Below are 21,834 nucleotides of genomic sequence, written 5' to 3' on the forward strand. Positions count from 1 at the left end.
ATCCAAGGTGGAGATTGTTAGAAATAATCTATGGCTCAAATTTCTTTGAGACTATGTCACCATCCACCTAGCGACGTAGCATGCTTGCCTCATTCTTACATGATCTCCGAACATTGAGGATCTCCTTGCAATTGCCGCAAGATTCACATGCTTTAGTGTATAAATAGTTGTCACTCATTTGTTTGTAATTGCATCTCAATTTTATCAATTCATCAATTGAATTTCTTTCTCCCTTTTGTCTCTTTCTCACGTAGGCAACATATATATTATATTCTTACTCTTGCATTTCAATTGAGAGTTCAATATATATTTATTCCATATTCTCATTTATCGTGTTATTATATTATTCCCTATTATTCAACTTATATAATTCTCAATTTTCGATTATTCGCTTCCGCATTATTCCGATATATTCCTAACAATTAGAATGATAATCACCATCCAAACGGGGCCTAAATTCCCTTGTGATTGAACAGTAGTAACTGTAACCTAATATTTGTCCGCTTCCGTGGAACCCTTTTAAACCTTGATTCTTCTCCGTAATCCCTTCAGCCTCCCCAAAACCCTAGCTTCCCCTCCCGCAGAAACCCGAACTCTTAGAAGCGATGGTACTCTCTTTCTATATCTCTCTCTCTAGATTCAAAGTTATTTAGGCTCTTGATTTTCTTAATTCTCTATCGTTTGCTTCATAATTATGAATTGAATCGCACAGTTAATGTACTTTTTCACACAATTATTATGTATCTGTAGGCTCAAGAAGCTGTGAACTCCAAAGCATACCCGCTCGCTGATGCGCAGCTCACCACAACTATAATGGACTTGGTTCAACAAGCTGCCAACTATAAGCAGCTTAAGAAGGGTGCTAATGAAGGTTAATTTTTAATTTTATTTGCTATTTGGTTTATGATTTTTACACAATTTTTGTATTAATGAAAATTAATAAACGCATGGTTTGTTTCTGTTTCAGCTACTAAGACATTGAACAGAGGTATTTCTGAGTTTATTGTCATGGCTGCCGACACAGAACCACTGGAAATCCTTCTTCACCTGCCACTTCTAGCAGAAGATAAGGTATTGTGCAATCTTGCTTCACAGCTATCCTTTAGCATTATGTTTACGATATACCCCCTCTAGCTCTGTTTGGAGATGTTTAAAATAGAAAAAATAAAGATGCAAAATGATTTACACTTGAATGCTTGCCTTGATTGAGACTGCCCTTTCTGAAATCTAAATTTATAGAGTATTCTTGCCCTTCGTAACTCACTAAACAACTCATTGATAAAGGGTAATGGATACATAGATGAATGGCTCCTTTACAAGAACACAGGGAATCCCCAATTTGATGAACTTGGCCTGATAAATCTGTTACCAAACAATTTTAAGTGATCAAGTATGAAGCTGAATAAGGTTTTGTTAGATATGAAATATATTGAGTTTGTATACAATAAAAGAGAGCTTTTACCTCAAATATTTCAATATTTTTACATGATTACTTTTAATTTCAGTGAAAGGAATTTTCAAATTACTTTTAATTACTAGGGGACACAGTTTTTGGTTTTATGACAAGTTATTTGAGATTTGTTTTACTGCTACTATCTAATCTCGTCCAACTTATTGCACTTTGATGCTTGGTTTAAATGAAATCTGTTATGATACTAGTATTTCTTTCAAGTAAATTCATTCTCTCTGTTCATAGTAGATGCAAAAGCATATATTTTTTGAATGATACGTTGCATCGTAAACCTGAACCAAATTATTAGTATATGAGCATTTGAGCTGTTATTCTGTAATACATCATGCACTGGGCTGTATCCTGCAATTTTATGATGTAAATTATTTATCAGACAGAGCCTTGATGTATATTCTCTGATTGTTCTGCATCATTAGCTGAGTGGTGATTTGTCAATTGCATTTACAACTTTTCCTTTTCTGGAAGTTGCCTATTTGTACACTCTACCAAGTTTTTGCTACACTATTGTGCCACATTGTTCCAACATGTGGCAAAAGGATCTTATCAAAATTGGCTGACATTTTATTATCAATCGTTCCTGTTGTACTTTCAGAATGTTCCATATGTTTTTGTTCCTTCGAAACAAGCTCTTGGGCGAGCATGTGGTGTTACCAGACCTGTGATTGCTTGTTCAGTGACTAGCAACGAAGGGAGCCAATTGAAATCCCAAATTACACAACTGAAGGTAAGACATTTTTATTTACTCTTTAAAACAAAATTATGCTTAAAAATACTACTTTAACAGTCATCGTTTATGATCACATATTGAAACCCTTCTTTTTGTTTACTGGTGTAGGATGCCACATATTGAAACCCTTCTTTTTGTTTACTGGTGTAGGATGCCATTGAGAAGCTCCTGATCTAAATGCGGAGAACCAATTCAGCATGATGGGCCTCAGGAACCATATTCCAGATTCAGTCTGAGGCTTGGACTGACCTAGTTACCCAGTGTGACTGGGGATCATTTTCTGTTTGTTTGATTACAAATTTGAAGTTTAAACAAAACTTATGTTCATCTGCATTACTTTTTGTATTGGAGGCTTAAGGAGGATATTCAAATTCTATGAATGCATTATGTAATAGCTAAGGTGTCAATCAGTTAACTTTGTTACTTAGTTAATGTGTAAGGTGTTAAAATTAAGGGTTTTTTTTTTGTTTTTTTTTTTTGTTTTTTGTTTTTTTTTTTGTTTTTTTTTTTTTTGGTAAAAAATCCTTTCACATATTTGCTGAGAGACTACACACCCAAAACCACGCCATAAGTATATGATATATAGACAAGTATCTTACATTAGATATTCAGACAGATGATAACAAAAAAATAATGTCTCTAACTCGAATACTCGATTAAGGCAACCCGCATTATGCTCATATTGGATTGGTTCTCCACATTTTGGATTCAAATATCCACATCAAATTTAAGGTTTGATGAAATATTTGGGTGGGTCGGGTTTTGCCCACTCTTAACAATAATAGGTTAGCATGAGCTAATTGCGTTTTTTTATCGAGTTTAAAGATCTATTATTTTTTTATTATTTTTTTTTTTTTGAGTTTGATCTAAGGGCATATTGACCAATATATACTCTTTGATGAAATTTTTATTATTTTAATAAAAATTAAAATTTCAAACCCAATTAAGAAATCTCTAAAATTCTAAATTAATCACTAAACCAAAATTGATTTTGTTAATATATTTAGTGAATTAACTTTCGATTTGAATATCTTTACATTGTCGTGTAGAACTATTTGTAAATAGAGAGATAAAATTATAATTCACAGTTCTAAACCATTAAAATCTCTGATAGCATGTCGATGAATCAAAATCATCAAAACTATCACTTAAAAAAATAGATGATCAATAATGGATGCTTACATTAATAATTAAGAGCCTAAAATCCTAATATAGAGACAAAAATAAAAAATAAGAAGCTATGTTTCCTTATAAATCATAGCCATCCACCTACCTGTTGGTCCTTGACCAATGTGTCCGGTGCTATGTTAACGAATCAAATTTATTGTTCCGAGTACGTGCATAATTAAAAATAGGGTAAATACAAATAATGGTTCATCTACTATGCCATAATTCATAAATTAGTCATCAATTATCAATTTTATCAATTAAGTTCTCAACTGTTCAATTCTTTCTCAATAATTCACAAATTAATCATTCGTTGATGACTTTATTGAGTAAGAATTGACTAGTTGAGGACTTTATTTAGTAAAAATTGAATAATTAAAGACCTTATTGAGTAAGGGTTGAATAGTTGATAACTTAATTTGCTAAAGTGAATAGTCGATGACTAATTTGTGAATTTTGCTATAGTCGAGAGACCATTTTGAGTATTAACTCTTAAAAATCAAAACTCACACCTCAATTGGAGTTGATGTTGGTTTCCTTAGCAACTTCCTAGCCTTCTTCAAAATTCCCCTAGCCTGTATGGGTTATGCATGTGAAGCTTACCAACTAACATATATAATGCCAGCAAATATGTGTGTTTAAAATGCTTCAATTTGTCTCTGTAATGATGCATATGCATTCGCAGTCTCTCAAGAGAGAGAGAGACAGGCAAGTCGTCATGTTATTAATGGAGATTCTTATTGTCTCTACAATCACAAGCCATCTGCCTTTTTAAAAACCAATAAATTATTGGTAATGCAGCAGGGTTGCTTGTTTAAGAATATTAGAATTAATTGGTGTTATGTTTCGATTTCATTAAACACAATTGGGCGTCAGTCGAGTTGGCCGAGTTCCGCCCCTGATCAGTATTGGAGACGTGACGGTGTGACTTACTACAGAAAGATGCGGTCAAATGATTAATGTTCACCTACTTATCACCAATTGATTTTAAGTAGAATATGACAACCAGATATCCTTTAAACACTTTTCGTAAGTGTTGGTTAAAGAGTTCTAAGTGAAATTACAAGCTAATATATATTGTTGTAAATAAATGTAATATAATTAGGAAGTTAAATTCCCTAATTTAGAATAAAATAAATTTTATCTTATTAGATGAATTGATGTTAAGGTAAAAAAATTGCTTTAATTTTTTAGAAATGCGTTTAGAAAAATTCGCATTTGAATACTCAGAAGACTCAAGTTCAAAGGAGACATTACAAGATTTTTTGAACAAATCGAAAGACAAGTCTTTCATAAAATATCGATCCTAATCAAAATAAGAGAACTTAAATCAAAACTCAATTACTTTTTAAAAAAATAAAAGAAAAGACAAAATAGAAGAGTCTATCTCAACAAATAAGAAGATATCTAGCCTAATCAAAAGAGTATTTAGATAAGAAGAAAAGGCTTAATAGAAGAAAAGTTTTAACAAAAGACCCATTTGATTAGAAAGTAAGAGAAAGTTTTCAAAAAACAAAAGATATAGGTATAAAAGAAAAACTAGTCAGAAGATTAGAGCATTATTAGTGGAGTTATTTAAGAGTTTTTGAAAAGTTTTTGTAAGTGTTATTATGAAAGAGAAAATGGGATGTGAAGAAAAAAATAAAACAAATATAATTTAAAAAAAAAATAAATAAAGTATGTTGTTAGGCGCGCCTGCGGGCACGTGCACTGGCTGCTGTGCGCGAAACACGCACAACAGTTGAGGTTTGGATGAGAGTTGATCAAATTGTTACTGTACTATGCACCTCTTCCTTGTAGAGGAACCATTTCCTCTCTCTCCTCATCTCTTGGTGACAAATAACTGACATAAACCAACTAAAATCCCCTGGTAGGAATGCTCTTAGATAAACTACCAGAAGGCTTGTCTAATTAGAAAAGACAAACTATCAGAAGAGGCAAAAATATCAAGATAAAAAGATTACACTTTTAGAAGGAACAAGACATTACATATGATAAAGAAGAGAATATTTTCTGAAAAGAAAATCAAAACATTCTTTGTATCTTTTGACAATAGGTGTTGAGTATAGAATTCTAAGATGACAAAAAAGATCTTGACACTAGAAAAGAAAGTTAGCAAAGAAAGCTACACTATTTAGATAAAGCCATGAAATGCACTGAAAAAGCAAGAGATTTTTTTTTTGAAAGAATGAAGACATTAAAGTAATTCAAGTCCGAAGATAACACATTACAAATGATAGATGGAGGGTCCGTACAACCAGGCATAGAGACGGACTACCTAGCTAGCTTATGAGCTGCCCGATTCGCTGATCGTTTAGTGAAGGATACAAACACATTGGAGAAGTCACTCATCATGTTTTTAATATCCCTAATAATCAAATGAAAGGAAGAATTTCCCCTACTTGAGTTGATACTTTGAACCACTTGTAGGGAGTCTGATTCAACTTAGATGTTGTCAAAGTTTTTTGCCTTAATCCAACTCAAAGCTTTGGTAGCTATTTGGGATTTGCATTTGGAGCAGATGGATGTGAAGACTACTTTTCTACCTGATGGTCTAGATGAGCAAATTTTTATGAAGCAACCTGAAGGATTTGTTAAACTCGAAGGTGGGTATCTAGTTTGTAGGCTCAAGAGGTCATTATATTGGCTGAAATAGGCTCCACAGCAATGGTACAAGCGGTTCGATTCTTATATGATTCAAATTGGATGCACACACATTGTGAGTACAATTGTTGTGTCTATAATATGTGCCTTAGTGGTGGTTCTTTTATTTTTCTATTACTGTATGTGGATGATATATTGATTGCTGCTAAGAGTATGAATGATATTACTGCATGTAAAGCTTTGTTGAGTCAACAATTTGATATGGAAGACTTGGGAGTTGCACAAAAAATCCTTTGCAAGGAAATTCATAGGGATAGAGGTGCAAAGAAGTTGTGACTAACTCAACAGAGTTATATTGAGAAAGTCATTGGTAGGTTTGGGATGGGTAAGCCTAAACTGGTAACACCCCTTTGGCTAATCATCTTAAACTCTCACCTAGTCAGTGTCCCCAAACAATTGGTGAGATTGAAAATATGGCAAAAGTTCCTTATGCTAGTGTAGTTGGCTACTTAATGTATGCAATAGTTTGTAATCGACCTGATTTGGATCATGCTCTTAGCCAAGTTAGTAAGTACAAGTCTAAACCTGAGAAGTAGCATTGGGAGGCAGTTAAGTGGATTTTTCGGTACTTAAGGGGCACTATGGGGCATGGTATTGTATCCTGGAGATGTTGGTGATATGGATAACAAACGTTATACAACGAGGCGTGTCTTTACGTACTCTTGGGGGTGGTCCTGTTTTTTGGAGATCATCAGTTTAGTCTGTTGTAACTTTGTCTACAACATATCGAAGCAAAATACATGGTTGTGACTAAGGCATCTAAAGAGGTTTTGTGGCTTTCAGGTTTGATTAAAGAATTACGCATTCAGAAATGTGGAGTTTAGTTACACTATGATAGTCAAATGCCATCTTTTTGGCTAAAAATCAAGTATATTATGCTAGGACCAAACATATTAATGTAAGATTCTCAGGTTAGGGAGTTGGTTGTTTTTGGTGAGATATTATTGAAGAAATTCAGACTAGTGAGAATGCAGTAGACTTGTTAACAAAGGCAATTACTAGTGAGAAGTTAAAACATTGTTTGGACTTGTTAGGTGTTTTCAGATGCTAGATGAATATGGTTGTCCCAACACATGGGTATATGAGATATGTATTTTCTCCTAAAGGGCATATTCGCCAATGTGGAGATTTCTTAAGTTTGTCTCATATAAAGACAAGGAGTGAAGTGGATTGGGTCGTGCCCATGGTACATGGGTAGATGCCTACAAATATATTGGTTGTATCTCTAGGTGTTGGATCACCATCACAATTAATACTCCGTAAAAGAATAGGTTTACTCCATTTGACGTATGCATATTGTACTCCTTTTCATGGTAAATCTTACAAAAAAAAGAAAAAGAAAAAAAGATTTTCATGGTATAATTTGCTAGGGTACTCTTAATAGTTATACAATGGACCCGGGTCCACCTTGCAAGGTGGACGCATCACAATTTACATGCAGAATGTTCACAATTTAAATTGTGAACATTCAGTATATAAATTGCGAACATTTTGTGAACATTTAGTTGTGAACCTTCAGTATGTAAATTGTGTATTTTGGACCCACTCACCCCTTAGCTATAGGGGGTGAGGCGGGTTAGCCCGATGGGCAAAACTCATTATGATGGCTCTAGCTAGTTAATCATATGCTATGTACTTTGTTAAAAACACTTTTAAATCTATTTAACCTTCCTAGACTCAATCTTACTTTTTTTTTGAAGAAGAAGAAGAAGAAGAAGAAAGAGTGATGTATTTAACTTAGGTTCGAAAATAAAATATTACAAAGAAAAGAAGGGAGATGATCTACTCAATCCATACAACCAGACAAAGAAAGAGCCTCTCTAACTAACAAGTGAGTGGCCATATTCGGTGATCGTTTAATAAACGAGATACCGGCATTAGGAGAAAAACTTAGCAAATCTTACTTAGGACCAACAATTGTTATTAGAGTGTGACGGTAAGAATGTTACCGGTATATTTTGTATTATTAAGCTCAATGTAAGAGTACAATAATGAGTTCACAATAGTGAGTTCAATCTAGTAAGATGTTGTGTGTCATCCTCTACAAGTGTGAGTGTCCTTTTATATTCTGAGCACCAACGACTCTCTGCTTCCACTTCAATGTGCAGTAAGTGGCCTCTTTAATGTATCCGTGAAGATTAATACTGGGGAGCCGTTGGAGTGGCTCCTCATCTTTAATGGGTAACCGCTTGTTTGACTTCCTTACACGTCTGTTCATTGCCTTCAGGTCCTGCACATTATTCCGAGTCGGGTACCTAATTACTCCGTCATATTCCTGTCATGGTCCCATGGATTGTCTGCAAATTCACTTGTCTACCGTACACAATGAGAGTCCGTGATCGAAAATGTACCACCGAAAGTAATGAAGGTGCATGAACACTGCTGCATCTTCGATCGATGGAGTTCATTTCCTCGGACTAATCTAGACTCGATCTATTGTATATGAGTCATGTAGGTAGGCTAGAATATATGTCAAGTATTATATTCTAACAATATATTCCTAGTACATGAGACAAGAAATCCACTCTGTTTTGTTTTTGTTGAATGATGTTTACCTACTATATAATTGAAAATTAAAGTAACACCGCCAAGATATAATGATTTCATTTCGATGTTTTCTTGGACAGATTTTGCCTTTAATGTTTGCAGATTCGGATACACCCAGCAACATTTTATCTAAGGATCAAAATCTGACAATAGATTTTTGCTAACACAATAATGCTTTAACACGAGTGTTCTTCAAGCTACAGAACCATGGCATGTTGTTGAATCGCGAACCTCAAAGTCTCTTCCACCCTGGCCTGGTCGGCCAATAGAACATTTAGACGAATGTAAATTATGATAACTCAATTACTCAATAGACATTGCTAAATACCAAGTGTGCACAAGGAGTCCGCCATGTTCTCGAATTCGAACCTTAGTCTCTTTCTTCAAATACTGTCTAAGGAGCTAAGTAGATGCTAGTAGAACCATGGTATGCTTCCCCCAAAAGGTTGAATCGTCAACTCCAGGGTCCCCACACCCTGGTCGACCCGACAGAGCATTTAAGAGTATGTAAATTACTGTAACTCAGGGACTCAATAGACATGATTAAATGCCAGCACAAGGACTCTGCCATGTTCCTGAGTTTGAACTTTGGTCTCTTCCTTTAAATACTGCCTACTAAACTAGTGAGTTAAGCCCGTGCCGGCAGAAACATGGCATGCTTCCCCTAAAAGGTTGAATCGCCAACTTCAGGGTCCCCACACCCTGGCCGGCCCGACAGAACATTTAGGATGATGTAAATTAAGGTAACTTAGTGACTCAACATGGCTAAATGCTAATATACACAAAGAATTTGTCCTATTCCGGAGTTGGAACCTTGATCTTTTCCTCGAAATACTTCCTACTGAACTAGTGAGTTATACTGATGCGGGCAGAACCCTGGCATGCTGTCATTATTTTAGTGCTTACATTGTAAAAAGCAGCATGTACTGCTGTTTTATAAATAAACATGTAGAGTACAAATCATGTGTCCCTGATTAGGAACCAGGCCAGTTGTCTCTGTATTATTCAAACGATGTTTCCCCCGACAATCTAGTCATTAAATTTATCAGGTTTTCTTATTAATTCCAGCAGATCAGACACAGTACTACTATACAAAGGGAACCTTCTATCCAACCACATGCCGCTTCTTAAGATTCTCCACACGCGGGCCTCTATCTTTCTATCTATAAATTAACCCTCTAAATCCACTGCCTTAACATCTCTACAACCTCCAATTCATTGCGTTGAAAAAAAACCCAGAAATTAAATTTAAGCATCAAAAAAACCAATTGAGTCTTAATTAACTTGATCTGATCAGAATGGCGAAGTTCCTCGTTCTGTGTTTGATCTTAACTGATGCATTTCTGCTTCTATCCGTGGCGGATGATGACAGTGTTGCTGCGAATTCTCCGGCTTCTAGTCCATCCAACGTCAATGGCGTTTCTGAAGGGCCTTCGAGCCGGAAAATCGGAAAAATCTGGGTAGAGAGTACGCGCCGCCACAATGACGGCGGCGGCTTTGAGGCTCAGAAGCAAGAGAGTGCCGGCGAAGATGAGAAGCAACAGCGGCGCCACCGTGGATTCAATAAGTCGATTTATGGCGGCGGAGTGATTCTTGGAGGCTTAGCCACCACTTTCTTGGTGGCTGTTTTCTGTTACATTAGAGCGACGGGAAGAAAAAATGCAAGTGATGACAGTCCAGTTTCCAGTCCCAGCGCCTCTCCAAGAGTCACAGATTCAGTGTAAAAATTAGAAGAATAAAAAAAAAAAACACAAAATAAGCAACTTTTTGGGTAGATATTAATATATTATAGAGACTGAGTTAATAGCCGATTTGGTTCTTTAACTATTAGAATTTCATCATTTTAGTTATTGACTTTTAAATTTGTTAAAAAGTAAATTGCACTTTTGGTTCTGTGACTATTGGGGTCTTATTAATTTGAGTATGCGACTTTAAAAAGCAACAATTTAATCCCCTGACTATTGAATTTTTAACGGATTAGGTCCTTCCGGCCAAATCACCGGCCAAATTTGGCCGAAAAAATGTAAACCTTTTTAAATTATTTATTCACGAGGGTAAATAGGTCATTTCATGCTCCCCTTCTTCCTTCTCCACCCTTCTTCTTCATTCTTCTTCTTCCTTCTTCGAGAAAAGCCAGTCCGGCAGAACACCCAGAACAATCCGACCACAAAGAGACACTGCCGTTGGTACTCATGGCAGAAACCATGGAGTCAGCGGATAACATACCCGGAACCCACTACGGCGCAATAATCCAGTAGACCCAGACCGGAAATCAGTCCCCTTTCCGGTCGCCGGAAAACATATAGAAGCTGAAGAAGCAACAGCAGCCATGTCGTCTTTAGAGACAAACATAATTATCAATATGAGTGTGTATAAAATGAAAAATTGAGAATTAAGAGTGAAGAAAGAGGTTTAAAGGGGGGAGAGTTAGAGAGGAAAAGGGGTATCTAACTATCTAAGGAGCAGAAGATGCCAAGGGGGACACAATTTGGCTGGGAACGTAACAGGAAAAAAATTTCACTGGAACCCAGAGCTAACTAAGGATTTGGTCCTGTTAATTTCAGCTGCTCTCTGCATCAAGAAGAAGAGCCAATAACAAGAGATGGAGGACTGGATTGAAACGGAGGAGTGCATTCAGGCCTGCAGCGTCAAACGGAGGAGTTCATTCACGGCGGGATGAGGTGAATTTTTATCACGTAGATTGACCGATTTGCCCTTATAATTAAATAATTAAAAATATTTTACATTTTTTCGGCCAAATTTGGCTGGTGATTTGGCCGGAAGGACCTAATCCGTTAAAAAACCGATAGTCAAGGGATTAAATTGTTGCTTTTTAAAGTCGCGTACTCAAATTAATAGGACCCCAATAGTCACAGGACCAAAAGTGTAATTTACTCTTTGTTAAATTTCATCTTCAACTATGCAATTGTTAATCAAAATTGTCCTTATTCAGGACTATTTTGAATTGGTTTGAACCAATGACTTGCATAGTTAGAGATAAAATTGATAAGTTTAGAAGTCGATGACCTAAGTAGTAAAATCTTAATAATCGAGGGATCAAATCGAATATGAACTCTATACAATCATGTAGAAATAATAGCCAAATGTATTTTTATTTTGCACTCATCTTGTATTTAAAAAAAAATCCCATAATACAAACAAATAGTTTTTATTTTGTCATGACATTGTAAAGCACATAATCACATAAGTACATGAACAATATAAACCAGTACTAAATAATAACCTCTACCTTACCCAGCTTCTGTTTGATGAAGGTTGAGTAGCCTCATTTTCTACCTAATGAGTCGCGGGAAGGCCCAGGCTGCTAGTCTCCTACTGTAAAAATCATAAGTGTTTCTTTGTTATTTTTCTCTCACTTCTACTTAGTGTATCAGCTACGTTAACTAAGCAATAAGAAGACTCCAGAAACCTTATACCAATATCTCATTGATCAATATAGGTAACTGAATATCCTTTAGGTTAACTACGATTGACCAAACTCTTATTAATTACTAAGGGGTGTATTCAATCATGACTTTTATAAACTTTTAAAATTTTTTATCAACTTTAAAAGTTTGGCAATATTCAATTTAGACTTTTAAACTTTTAAAACTTTTTAAAAGTCTACCAATATTAGATCCAGACTTTTCAAAGCACTTTAAAAGTATATTGGTATTCAATTCAGACTTTTATAGAGTTTTTAAAACTCTACTGTATTCAAAAAGTTATTAACTTTCATAGACTTTGTCAGAATAGAATTTTTGTAAATTTTTTCTTCATCAATATAAATAGATGAAATCCAACCCTCCAACCCCAAACCTTTAAAGATTTTCTACAAACTTTTTTTCCTCCATCTAAACTAGACAAAATTTTCATCAATTTTACAGTATGTTTCAAACTTTGCTACGAAACATTATTATTTGTTGATGTTGACATCAACTTTTTTTTGCTACGAACAGTAGCAAGAGATCGCAGCAAAAAAAAATTTGTTGCGAACAATAGCAACTTGTTGTTGTTCGCTTGCAGCAGAATTGATCTAAAATTTAAAATTTTATTTAATTAATATTATATTATATTATATTATTGTATGTTCATTAATTATATTTAGTGAAAATTGATTATATTTTTTTTATGTATAATACATTCTATTTTTATGACAATCAATATTTTTTTTACAATTTATTAATTTATTTATGATCTATAAAAATATATTTTGTAAGAAAGTTATAAATAATATATTAATAGAAATTATGAAATGTTTGCAAGGGTGTATTCAATTTAGAGTTTTAATGACTTTTGTAGGCTTTTAAATATGAAAGGGTTCTTAAAAATATAAATGTTTGTCCTACGGATATTTATAGACGATTCTCGGAAAATCTACAAGAACTATACAAAAATCGTTTAAAATTCATCACTTTAAAAGTTTTGAAAGTCTTTAAAATTCTTGATTGAATACACCCCTTTAATTAAACTTACTTCAATAGTTGGATGACTAGCTTGGATCATAATTTTATATTTTGCATAGAGGTGTTTAGAAAATTCTTATCAGTCAAAGTCTAACTTTAATTAGAATCTCAATTGAGGTTATAATTGAAGAACCTGAGGTTCTTCAATTAGCATCTCAAAGAACTCAATGCTTCCAATAGATATATCATCATCCAAATGAAGCAGAGAATCCTTATAATGGTAATAAGGATTCAACAAAAAAGTCATCAAATGAAGAGGGGTGTCTAGTCTATTTTTCATCTTCTCTTCAATTATTCTAATGACATGTTTATAGTTATTTCAACTCCATTCAATGTCTTCTTTAGCCTACATAAGCTCATCACCATAAACAAATCCCATTGAAGATTTCTTATCATGATCAACAATATAAAGCACATTCACCAACGGTGTAAAAACCTTCAAGCATAATGCCACCCCTTGCCAAAATGCCTGATTCAAGACAATAGAATAGGCATGTTTCCCTTTAACTATTTTGACAAATTTACATTCATCCCATTCATTGTTTGAAAACATAGCCTTTAATTCAACTTTCTTACCAGCTGAACTCTGTAAAGTAAGAAATGCATAAGCAAATATAGTCACACATGGCTTAACTATGTCTCGCTTCTTTGTAAAGGATCTCATCATTGCCAATGTTTTATGGTGTGCATAGATAAAGATAGTCAAACCATTTGCTTGTTCAAGAACTCTTTTATCTACTATAGTAATAAGAGCCAAAGAGAGTTAGGCCTAAAATAGGTAGAAAAAAATGGCGGTCAACATTTAAGTTTCATGGGTGATTTAAGAAAAAGTCACGTATAATTGACCATGATTAAAGACCAGTTTTTCAGCAATAATCCAACGTGAGTTAGCGTTTGACTCTGACTTTTGTTGATAGTCATGACATATGCGAGCATCAACGGCTGGAACTTGAAAGACAATCTCGTATTAGAAGGAGTGAGAAACATTCATGTGATCGGATAAGAACTTTGGTTCCTAGTGAGAGACATTCGGAAGGAGTGAGCGATTTATTTGCCAAATAATTGCTTGTGCAAATAATTAGTACGCATGAATATTTGCAATTGCATGTTTCATGTATAATTTTATTAAGGTTAGAAAATTATTTATAGTGTAATTTTGATAAATATTATTATTTGAAAATTTCGTAAAATAATGAGTAGAATTATATTACGGATAAAAAGTATATGTACGGTAATTTTTTTTTGAAAACCAAACTGGTAGATGTAAATTAAAACAAGTGAGAAATAGAGTTCGGGGGGATTGAATCCCAGTACATCGGTGCCTCTTGAGAGAAGGCTACTGTAGCAAGGGTGTGAGCACCCTGATTCTGAGTTCTAGGAATTAAAACAACTGAACAAGAAAGTAAAGATGACATAAGAGCCTTAATGGCATCTACTGAATAACTAACATATGAAAAAAGCTCTGAACTAGATGAAACTAATAAATCCTTGAGCACGGAACAGTCGGTGTACATTGTTATAGCCGCGAGCCCCCGATCCTTGATCCAAGATAAAGCCTCCTTACATGCCAAGGATTCTGCCATTAGGGGCGAAAAACACGGCGGAAGTCGAGCGTTGAAGGCTGCAATGAAGTCCCCAATCTGCGTCGTCAAAACTGCTCTCACCGTAGCAGACTTCGTCCGTGGGTAGTAACCAGCGTCGAAATGGCATATTGGGGAGCCAATTTGCGCTGATGCTGCCACAGCCTCGTGTGCGACATGCTGTTGTGGTTGCTGTGTTCCATGCACCTGCTTCCATGCGGCTGCGGCTAAGTTGGCCATCCACCATACACGGGCTGGAACTGGCAAGAAAGCATCCCACACCGCATGGTTTCTTGCTCTCCAAATATGATATAAAACAGCTAGCATAACAAATATATCCTCCTTGTTAAGCACGGAAATTGCATTTCGAAACCACACATTAAAATCATCATCAATCACACTTGGTACATGTAATGAGGATTCATGCCAAATAAGTCTTGAATACTCACACAAAACTAAAGAGTGCATAACATTTTCATGATAAATTCCACACATAGGGCATGTTGGGTCAATCTCCACCCTCTTTAAAATCAGATTGGTTGTGGTAGGGAGAATATTAGATAGTGCTCTCCATACAAATATTTTCCATTTAGCTGGGCATTTAACCTTCCACAAATGTAACCATCTATCATATGTCCCAGGCGGGTTTACCACATCCCCTATAATGCGCCTGTAACCTTCTTTCACCGTATAACACCCTTTAGGATCACCATACCAATACCAAGAGTCCTCATGATGGGGGCTAATTGGGACTGACAATATACGATCAATATCAGCAGTAGTAAAAATATCCTGAATAATAGCAAGATCCCACATACCAGTATTGTGATCAATGAGACCAGAAACTATAGAGCCATTTAAAACATCAGGCATGGGGGTCTGAATCATAGGGGACAGGTCACCGGGAGCCAGGGGTGTCCCCAAATTAAAGTGGAGTTCCCATTATCAATTCTCCTCCTTACACCACCGTATACTAGCTCATGGGCAGCCATGATACTTCTCCAACAGAAACTCGGGTTATTACCCAAAGCAGCATCAATAAAAGAGGATCTAGGATAGTACCTGCTTTATAAATTCTTGCCACTAAGGACTGAGGCCTTGTTAGGAAGCGCCAAGCTTGTTTTCCTAACATCGCCAGGTTGAAAGCTCTGAGATCTTTGAAACCCAACCCACCATATTTCTTTGGGATGCACAATCTATCCCATGCCTTCCAGTGAATACTCCTATCATTTCCAGAACCCCACCAGTACCTATTCATAGCTCTCTCTATAGATAAGCACACAGAAACTGGAAGTAAAAAAACACTCATGGAGAAGGTTGGCATTGATTGAGCAACACTCTTTAGCAAAACCTCCTTCCCTGCCTGTGAAATTAGCTTTTTACTCCAGGAACTTATCCTTTGTTTTATCTTATCCTCAATATATGAGAATACTGCTTTCTTCTCCCTCCCAATGAAAGAGGGAAGACCCAAATACTTTCCAAAATTAGGAGCTTGATCAACACCCAACACCAATGCCACCTCCTCCCTTTTGGCCTCTGTTGTATTCCTACTAAAGCACACACTGGATTTGTGAAAATTCACAGCTTGGCCCGACATATTCTCATAATCAATCAGACACTGCTTGATAACTCCAGCCTCTTCTGCATTTGCTCTAAAAAATAGAAGACTGTAATCAGCAAAAAATAAGTGCGAGATTGGTGGTGCCCCTCTGGCCACCCTACACCCATGAAAGGCACCCCTGGCCTCTGCCTGTTGTAGCAATAGTGATAGTCCTTCAGCACAAATGATAAACAAGTATGGGGAGAGAGGATCTCCCTGACGGATACCCCGTGTGAGAACAACCTGGCCAACATTCTCACCATTAACCATAAAATTGTAGGAAACCGTGGTAACACATAACATTACCAGATTAACCCACTCAACCGCAAACCCCAAAGCTAATAGCATCTGGCGCAGAAAGGCCCATTCCATTCTATCGTATGCCTTTGCCATGTCTAGCTTGAGAGCACCCCATCCTACCGCTCCACACTGTTTCCTATTCAGAAAGTGCCCCACTTCTGCTGCAATTAGAATGTTATCTGTGATAAGCCTATTAGGTATAAATGCACTCTGAGAATCAGATATGATCTCCCCTAATAAAGGCTTCATACGATTTGCCACCATCTTGGCCATGATCTTATAAACCACATTACACAAAGCAATGGGCCTAAGATCAGACACCACTTCCAGGCCCTTTTTCTTCGGTATAAGCACTACATTTGTCTCATTGAGACCAGGTGGGAAAGAGCAATCATTCAAACAATTCAAGGCAAAAGCAGTAACATCACTCCCTACCACATCCCAATAGTGTTGATAAAAACCCGGGTTCATACCATCCGGGCCTGGGGCTTTATCCGGAAACATTGAGAACAAGGCAGACTTTACTTCCTCCACTTCAAAAGGTCTGAGCAGAGTCTGATTTTGTTCTTGGGTGACACGAGGGATAACAGATGCAACAAAAGAATCCATAGCAAACGCAGAAGCATTGGAGGCAAAGATATCATTGAAATAGTTAAGCACAACAGCATTTAAATCATTATGTTCCACCCACACACCAGAACCATTTCTCAATCTAGTAAGAGTATTCTTTCGTTTACGGGCAGAGGCATACCTGTGGAAGAACTTTGTACGGTAATTTTAATAATGTAGAATTGCAAATTGTTTTATAGTACATATACTTTCCTATTCGTAATACAATTCTACTTATTATTTTATAGAATCTCCAAATAATAATATTAATCAAAATTATACTATAAATAGTTTCCTAACCTTAATACAATTATATATGATGAATACAATACATATACTTTCTTATCCGTAATACAATTCTATTCATTATTTTACGGAATCTCCAAATAATAATATTTATCAAAATTAAACTATAAATACTTTTCTAACCTTAATACAATTATATATGATTAAAATTACAGTACATATATACTTCTATGTATAATAAAGAATCTCCAAATAATAATATTGATTGATATTACATTATAAATACTTTCTTAATACACTTCTAACCTTAATACAATTATACATCAACCACACTAATCATACAATTACACTATATATATATATATATATATACATTCAGCTATTCCAGCACCGATCATCATAGTTCCATCAGCTTGTTAAACCCTCCCTCACCTTAGCGTAAACCTCAATTTCATATTCATCTCCAATGGCGACCGACAAAACAGTAATGATGGTAATTAGGGCATCGAGACCGACCTTCCGAAATCCCTACGACAAGGTCGCCTTCGTTGTCCACGCTTCGTGTGTTGCTTGATTTTCATTAATGATGGTGAATTGATTTTCATTACATTGCCCGTTATGTTCTTTTTATACTATCTTGTAATTAAATATCAAAGTTATATTACAAAATAATGTTATATATTTATTTACCAAATATTTTATTAATATCATGAAAAAAATAAAAAAACAATAGTTTGAAACCAATCATATTAACTACTTGGGGATTTGTTGACAATGAAAGTACTCAAATAACCCATTACCCAACAAATTGAAGCGAGAAACTACCTTTTAATATCTTTAGAATATATCATATTTAAAATTTTCAAATTTTTAATAATTTATTTAATCTTTTTCCTTAAACTAGGGATTTCTTTATCCACAATAACTCATTCAACAATAATGGTTGAACCAAACGAACCCCGAACATAACACCTAAAGAAAAGTCCATAGCTCCTATATCATAATCTCATTGCATGACATTGTCATCTATGCTAACAACAGTAACCCAATTGCAAATAACACACTACCAACAAAAAGGAAGAGGATAAATAGTAAAGATGAAGACAATGACATTGTTACTCAAAGAAAATTAAAAATACTTAGAAAAATTCAAACCAAAAGTAGTATTTATTTATACTATCATTTTTAGACCAAGTATTTAGACTATCGATTTTACAAAGTTGCAAACATTTATTTTAGTGACAATTATAATAAATTTCTTATATTATCTTGGATTCATATACTTTGAGTTACATATATATTTAAATAAACAAATTCGACATTCAATTATCTATGTATAAATTTCTCCTATATAATCTTGTATTGATATACTTTTAAATATTTATTTAAATATAAACATTGGGCATTAACTCATTCACGCAATGCGCGTGTAAAACAACAATAACAACAACAACAACCTTGTTAACAAGGTCCAGACAACATTGATCCCCGGAAGAGACTTAGTAAATCCTCTTAGAAGCACAGTTATTGGCGTCCTGGTTGAGGATGCCTATGAAGCCAACTGGAGGAAGATTCACGATAGAGGTGCCCCATTGACTGTTTTGACCCATGTTCGCCAGATAGTCAGCACACTAGTTCCTTTCCCTGAGTACATGGACGAGCTCTAGATTTTGGAATTGGTTCATCAAGAATTTGGAATCTGCAATAAGCGTATCGGCATTTGGCCTAGACTCCGCATCGTTGCCCAATGCTTGCACCATCGAGTTGGAGTCCGTTTTGGCAATGAGATTATTAAGCCTCAGTTAATCGCAATGTTCAAGCCCTCACGGAGTCCCTAGAGCTCAACGATAAAACTATTTGTAATCCCGATCTTGGATGTGAAAACCACAATCCATGAACCATGATGAACACAAAAGATTCCCCTCGCACTTGCTAGCCCTGAGCTGGCCTTTCTAGTGTTGTCAGAATTGAGCTTGATGAACCCTTGACGAGGAGGGGACCAACAAACCCAAATTTTTTTTACTCAGCATGGGACCATGGTGCTTGAGGATGAATTTCGCAGCATCAGAGACCTCACTGGTTGCCTATCTTGAGATTTATCCCGCTGCTACCGTAACGTTATTGAAGACGAATGCGTTTCTCGCCTTCCAAATATTCCAAAGTATGTACGAAAACCGTCACCGCCAACTAGTATCCCGCATCCTTTGTCTGCTGCTTACAAAGCAATTGTCTTTAACCCATCTCGCTAGGGGGATATGCGAGCTAGCATTGAAACCGGGGGGAGTATTGGAAAGATTCCAGCAATCTATCGCCACAGAGCACCACCTGAACAAATGATCTAGTGTTTCCTCCCCATCGCCACATATCATGTAGTCTCCATGCTCAGTCAGCCCGCGTCTTTTCCGTTCCGCGTTGATGAGGAGATCATTGGTGATGATCTTCTAAATAAAGAGTTTTACCTTCTCTATGCATTTTAATTTCCAAATCCAGCCATGGCTCCCCTCTTGCTCAAGAGAACCTACAATGAGAGAGTAAGCATATTTGATATAAAAAAGACCAGTACCTGAGTGCGGCCACGAACGAGAGTCCTCTTAGTTCTTATCCATTGGGATTGGAGTGACGCGAATGGTGTTAACGACGCTATTGGGTATAAGACCTTCCAAAGCTTCCACGTCCCAACTTCTGTCAGCAATAATGAGATGGTTAACCAGCATATTATTGTTATTTGTCGGCATGTTCATGTTAGGAGCATTCACAAGGAATCCATCACCCGTCTACCATTCATGCCAAAAGTTAATCGATGTCAGAATGGCTATATTTCATTTCACACCTTTCTCAAGAATACATTTACCTTACATAATGTTGCGCCAACCCCAAGAACAATTGCTCCCAGTGTTAGCATTGAAGAGAGCTCCATCCTTGATATATTTATCTTTCAACACTTTGACCCACAATTTATTCTCGTTGGTAAGGATTTTCCACCCTAATTTCGTAAGGATAGCCAGATTAAAGTCCCTAACTTTCTAAAGACCCAACCCCCCTCGTCCTGGGGTTTACATATCTTAGACCAATTGACGGTGTGGATTTTTCTCGTATCCTCGGAATGTCCCCACAGGAAGTTTTTGCAAATTTTATCAATGTCATTACAAAACTCACCGGGAGAGCCATGGACTGCATAGTGTAAGTTGGGACCATGGCCAAAGAAGCTTGGACTAGAACTTTCCTCTCGGCCATGCTAAGAGAACTAGCTTTCCACATGACTAGTTTTTTTTTTCTCATTTTATCAATGACAGCATTGAACGTCTCCTTAGATACCCGTTTGCTAAGCATAGGGATCCCGAGGTAAGAGCCTAGGTGAGAGGATATAGGAATGCCCATCTTGTCCGCAATGCGTCTTCTTAGTCCTGCATTAGTGTTAGGAGAACAGAAAATTTGGGATTTAGAAAGATTTACCTTTACGCTAGAAGCCTTGCTAAGTCTGTTGAGACAATCCATCATCGTTTTTGCTTGTTGTTCAGTGGTCTCTCCAAAGAGCATGACGTCGTCGGCAAAGAAGAGGTGAGAGATGCTAATCCCCCCTCTCGTGATACGAACTGGTTTCCAAGATCCTAGGGGCACCTTCTTCTGAATTATGTCATGTGCCAACTTCTCCATGATGAGATTGAATAAGTTGGGTGCTAAGGGGTCCCCCTAGCGAAGACCCCTCCCTAGAGTAAAGGAGGGGAGACAACTACCATTCTAAATAATAGATATTTCACATTCTTTAAGAGAGAACAAAATGAGATCGGTGATCTTTATTGGAAATCCAAAGCCCTCCAAGGTCTCCTCAAGGAAGTTCAAGTCAACACTGCCATAGGCTTTATAAAGGTCAATTTTAACCACCATACGCCCTTTCTTACCCTTTCTTCTGTTTATATTATGGATGATTTCTTGAGTTATAATTACATTGTCAAGAGTAGAACGACCGGTAGGAAGCTATTCCGATGGAGACCTATCAACTTGCACATGATAGGTCTCAATCTGTTAACTAACACTTTGGATATAACTTTGAAGGCGACATTGAGCAATGTAATTGGCCTAAAGTCAGCTGCCGACTCTGAAACATCTTTTTTAGGATTAGGAATGAGAGCCATGACAGCTTGCAGCAGGGATTTATGTACCGAACGCATCTCCAGCGTTTGGTTAACCAGCTTAGTCAATGCAGGACCGATCTCTTCCTAGAAATGTTGAAAAAAATCGTCTCGACTCCATCAGGACCCATACTACCAAACTTCTTCATACCGAACGCCGCTTTTTTAACTTCTTCGGTGGTAACTCTACGTCTCGACTTATCCACTTGTGCCTTAGGGATTCTATGATTTTCATCAATATGCGCCAAGTCCAATTCTTCCTCCCGCACCGACCTACAAAAAAGGGAAGAAAAATAATCAATAATGTGGTTAGATACAATTGTAGAG

At 36.3% G+C, this 21,834-nt stretch overlaps 3 protein-coding genes across 4 annotated transcripts; 2 read left to right on the plus strand and 1 right to left on the minus strand.

The window, feature by feature from the left end:
• The first annotated feature begins 494 nt into the window (after window positions 1-494).
• Window positions 495-2,657, plus strand: LOC115999753 (NHP2-like protein 1). 2 transcript variants are annotated; one of them, XM_031239657.1, is made up of 5 exons: window positions 495-608; window positions 751-871; window positions 968-1,071; window positions 2,064-2,195; window positions 2,307-2,657. In XM_031239657.1, the coding sequence occupies exons 1-5, from the start codon at window positions 606-608 to the stop codon at window positions 2,319-2,321; spliced, it is 375 nt and encodes a 124-aa protein (XP_031095517.1). In that variant the 5' UTR covers window positions 495-605; the 3' UTR covers window positions 2,322-2,657. The 2 variants fall into 2 exon arrangements, with proteins under 2 accessions (XP_031095517.1, XP_031095516.1); XM_031239656.1 differs by having other exon boundaries at window positions 2,349-2,657.
• A 7,217-nt stretch (window positions 2,658-9,874) lies between these two features.
• On the plus strand, window positions 9,875-10,332 carry LOC115999310. Its single transcript, XM_031239166.1, has one exon. The coding sequence runs from the start codon at window positions 9,875-9,877 to the stop codon at window positions 10,298-10,300; it is 426 nt and encodes a 141-aa protein (XP_031095026.1). The 3' UTR covers window positions 10,301-10,332.
• A 3,056-nt stretch (window positions 10,333-13,388) lies between these two features.
• On the minus strand, window positions 13,389-15,495 carry LOC115999311. The gene is made up of 3 exons (XM_031239167.1): window positions 14,357-15,495; window positions 13,619-13,628; window positions 13,389-13,511 (listed from the first exon to the last, which is right to left on the minus strand). The coding sequence occupies exons 1-3, from the start codon at window positions 15,493-15,495 to the stop codon at window positions 13,389-13,391; spliced, it is 1,272 nt and encodes a 423-aa protein (XP_031095027.1).
• Between the last annotated feature and the right edge of the window lie 6,339 nt (window positions 15,496-21,834).

This window comes from Ipomoea triloba, chromosome 12, assembly GCF_003576645.1.
Source record: "Ipomoea triloba cultivar NCNSP0323 chromosome 12, ASM357664v1".
Taxonomy (NCBI): Eukaryota; Viridiplantae; Streptophyta; class Magnoliopsida; order Solanales; family Convolvulaceae; genus Ipomoea; species Ipomoea triloba.